The sequence below is a fragment of the Oratosquilla oratoria genome, chromosome 7 (genome assembly GCF_046742065.1).
Source record: "Oratosquilla oratoria isolate Oo_2021 chromosome 7, ASM4674206v1, whole genome shotgun sequence".
Taxonomy (NCBI): domain Eukaryota; kingdom Metazoa; phylum Arthropoda; class Malacostraca; order Stomatopoda; family Squillidae; genus Oratosquilla; species Oratosquilla oratoria.
The window spans coordinates 23,807,254-23,811,073 of record NC_134783.1 but is presented as its reverse complement, the minus strand read 5'-3'; the positions used below and the strand labels follow the sequence as shown (position 1 = coordinate 23,811,073).

General features: G+C 38.9%; 1 protein-coding gene across 1 annotated transcript in view; it reads left to right on the top strand.

Moving 5' to 3' along the window:
- Nucleotides 1-3,310: 3,310 nt before the first annotated feature.
- The window catches only part of LOC143026773 (uncharacterized), a 5,918-nt gene continuing 5,408 nt past the window's right edge, over nt 3,311-3,820 (top strand). Inside the window, exon 1 of the mRNA XM_076187544.1 lies at nt 3,311-3,820. This exon is cut by the window's right edge and continues 556 nt beyond it. Coding sequence (XP_076043659.1) covers nt 3,311-3,820 — 510 coding nt within the window.

Genomic DNA, 3,820 nt, shown 5'->3' with positions numbered 1-3,820 from the left:
CCTCCTCCTCCCTTATACTTGTCTATCTTTTCATTCTCCTCTCCCTTCTCATTCTCCTCCCTCTTCCTCTTCTTTTTCTCTCCACCTTCCCTTCCTCTTCCTCCTATTATTTCACCTCTTTCATCTATTTCCCTTCATCCTCTGCATTCTACTTGTCTACTTTCCTAATCCTCCTTTCCTTCCTTTTTCTTCCTCCTCCTCCACCTTCTCCACCTCTTCCTCCTCTTTTTCTCTCTTCTCTCCCTCAATTTTCCTTCTACTATTCCTCTTTTCCCTCGCCTTTACCCTCATCCATCTCTCCCTCCTATCCCTCCTCCTCCTCTTCCTCCTCCTATTATTCCTCCTTTTCAACCTCTTTACCCTCATCCTTTAACTTCTACTTATCTACCTTTCTATCCTTCTTTCCCTCCTCCTTCCTCCTCTTCCTCCTCCTCCTCCTCCTCTTCCTACTCCCCCTCCCTCCGGACCCTTACGGTTCATTACTCGGCCTCAGGCTAATGGTCTCGTATCGAGTGGAGTCGACCGGACCCCGATCCCGGCCCCGATCCCGGCCCCGATCCCGGCCCCGATCCCGGCCCCGCCCCGGTCCCGCAAGAACGAAGCCATACTCATAAAAAGAACCAGCACCTTCTTCTTCTTCTTCTTCTTCTTCTTCCTCGCGTTCTTCTTCTTCTTCTTCCTCGCGTTCTTCTTCGCGTTCTTCTTCTTCTTCTTCCTCGCGTTCTTCTTCGCGTTTTTCTTCGCGTTCTTCTTCGCGTTCTTCTTCGCATTCTTCTTCGCGTTCTTCTTCGCGTTCTTCTTCTTCGCGTTCTTCTTCTTCTTCTTCTTCTTCTTTTTCAGGACACCTCGTGTAATGCTTATTCGATAGTGTAAGATTTGAAAATAATCTTATTTTATTCTATTTTATCTATTTTATTTAATATTACATATTTGTTTGTTTCTACAGTATATTATACCTGTATATTCTCATTTTATTGATTTCGTTTGTATTTTATTGTATTGTATATCTTTTTTTCTTACACACAAAACACACACACACACACACACACACACACACACACACACACACACACACACACATATATATATATATATATATATATATATATATATGTATATGTATATATATATTATGTACATGTATGTATATATATATCTATATACATATACATATCTATATATACATATACATATATATTATATTATATATATATATGCATATATATATGTATATACATATATATATATATATGTATATATATATATGTATATATGTATATATATATATATATATATATATATATATATATATATATATTCTGCCATTAACCGGGGAACAGAAACTAGGTCTCCGTATTCTTCCATTTTTTCTTTAATTGTAGAGCTCAACGTTTCGTCTTAAGAAAGAAATTTTCAGGAATACACTGCAATAACAAAAAGTACACTATCAAATACAGGAACGATGATAATTGTACAAAATAAATTATACACAGACAATTCTGGTAAAATATGATGCAATACAATTACACACAGCAACAAGTAAAAAATAAGAACAATTCTGGTAATAAGGGGGAAAGGTACCATACAAGGGAGTACCAAGGAAGTGGGTACTTACATTCAAAGGTAGGTGTGGAAAATTACAAGCATGAGATGTACTGGGCGTTTTATACACACACACACACACACACACACACACACACACACATATATATATATATATATATATATATATATACATATATATACATATATATATATATACATATATATATATATATATATATATATGTATATATGCAATAAAAAAAACTAGGAGCGTGTGTTCACAAATGCGTAAGTAACCACTAGGAAAAGTAAACTAACACAGCAGAGCCATTTCGTATAATTACATCTTCAGTGCTGATATAAAGAAGGAATTATAATTCCTTCTTTATATCTGCACTGAAGATGTAATTATACGAAAGTGCTTTGCTTCGTTAGTTTACTTTTCCTAGTGGTTACTTTCGCATATATATATATATATATATATATATATATATATATATATATATATATATATATATATATATATATATATATATGGGTCAGGCGGGCGACACTCAGAGAAGCCAATAATGTGACCGCAGAGATCAGGGGGGGGAGAAAGCAGCTACTGGAGGGGGGGGAGTCGGAGAAAGAGGGGAGGGGGAGCAGGAGGAAGAGGGGGGTAGGTGCAGGTGGAAAGGGAGGAAGAGGAGGATGGGGAGGGAGAGAGGAGGGGGTAAGATAGGATTCCTAGGCCGTGAGGAAAACAATGGAATATTAGATGTCATTTTAGATTGGGTATAATGACCGGTGCTTTGTCTCTAATATGGAATGCTTCAAGCAATTGTAGTCTCCTAAGGTCGTCACTGGTTTCAATAATTTTTGTAGAATTAACCAAGTCCTCCCTGCTAAGTTTGACATTTTGAAAAATTCTGTGATGTTGTTCGATAGCTCCCTCCTTTAGATGTAATGATAGGCATCTAGTATAACCAATGTATGATTATGAGACTTATAATCCTCCGAAGAACAAGTATATTGGTATACTACATTGGTTCTAGATATAATGTCTGATCGTCTAGATAAGTTGTTAGTCATGATAAGAGATGAATTTCTGGGATTTTTGTAGTAAATTGGAACGCGAATTTTGTTGTTCTCATTTGTAGGGTGGTAGGCATCGCTGCTCTGAGTGAGACCTGAAGAGCTGATGAAGGACAGTTACTTGAAGAGCAAGGAGGATACATTTTCTTCTGGAAGGGCCTCCTTCAAGACAGTCGGCGCATCCGCGGTGTAGGTTTCGCCATAAAAAACCATCTTGCTGCCAAACTAAGCGAGTTGCCCATCGGTATCAATGAAAGAATAATGACTCTACGTTTACAACTTAACAGATCACCACGAAACTGTTATTAGCGCCTACGTGCCCATTCTCGACATTGAACCTGAGGTTAAAGAGATCTTATATGCTAATTTAGATGCTGTTCTCTTAGTTATCCCTAAGTCAGACAAAGTAGTCCTTCTTGGTGATTTCAATGACAGAGTGGGAGGAGAATACTTGATCTAGAAAGGAACTATTGGGAAAATAGAGTTGGAAAATGCAATTCGAATGGCACTCTCCTTCTTACAAAATGTGTAGAACACCATCTTGTCATTACCAACACCATCTTTCGACAGAAAAACAAATCAAAAGTATCATGGCATCATCCTCCGTCAAAAAACTGGCATCTCTTGGATTACGTCATCGTCCGACCACGTGACCAAAAGAATGTTCTCAATACTAAGGCCATGAGAGATGCAGATGATTGTTGGGAACCACTGCGGAATATCCTTGCTCTCTATTACTGGGAAAGTTTTGGCCGGCATTATAAACAATCGTCTCAAGGTCATTGCTGATCAGATCCTACCAGAGACACAGTGTGGGTTCAGACCCGAGAGAGGGACCATAGATATGATATTCTCCGTTTGGCAATTGCAGGAGAAATGCTACGAACAGCACCAGCCTCTCTACCTTGCCTTCATTGACCTCACTAAAGCATTTGATTGTGTGTGCCGCCAACTTCTATGGAAGATCTTGAAGAAGGTTGGCTGCCCCGACAAATTCATCACCATCGTCCAGCTCTTCCACGACGAGATATCGGCCTCGGTTCTTGCCAACGGGGGCAATAGTAAACCTTTCAAAGTTGACTTTGGCGTAAAGAAAGGTTGCGTTCTTGCACCAACTCTATTTTCCATCTTTGTGGCCGCCATCCTCCACATGATCAAGAACAACGTTCCACCTGGAACTCATATTCTCTACCGAATG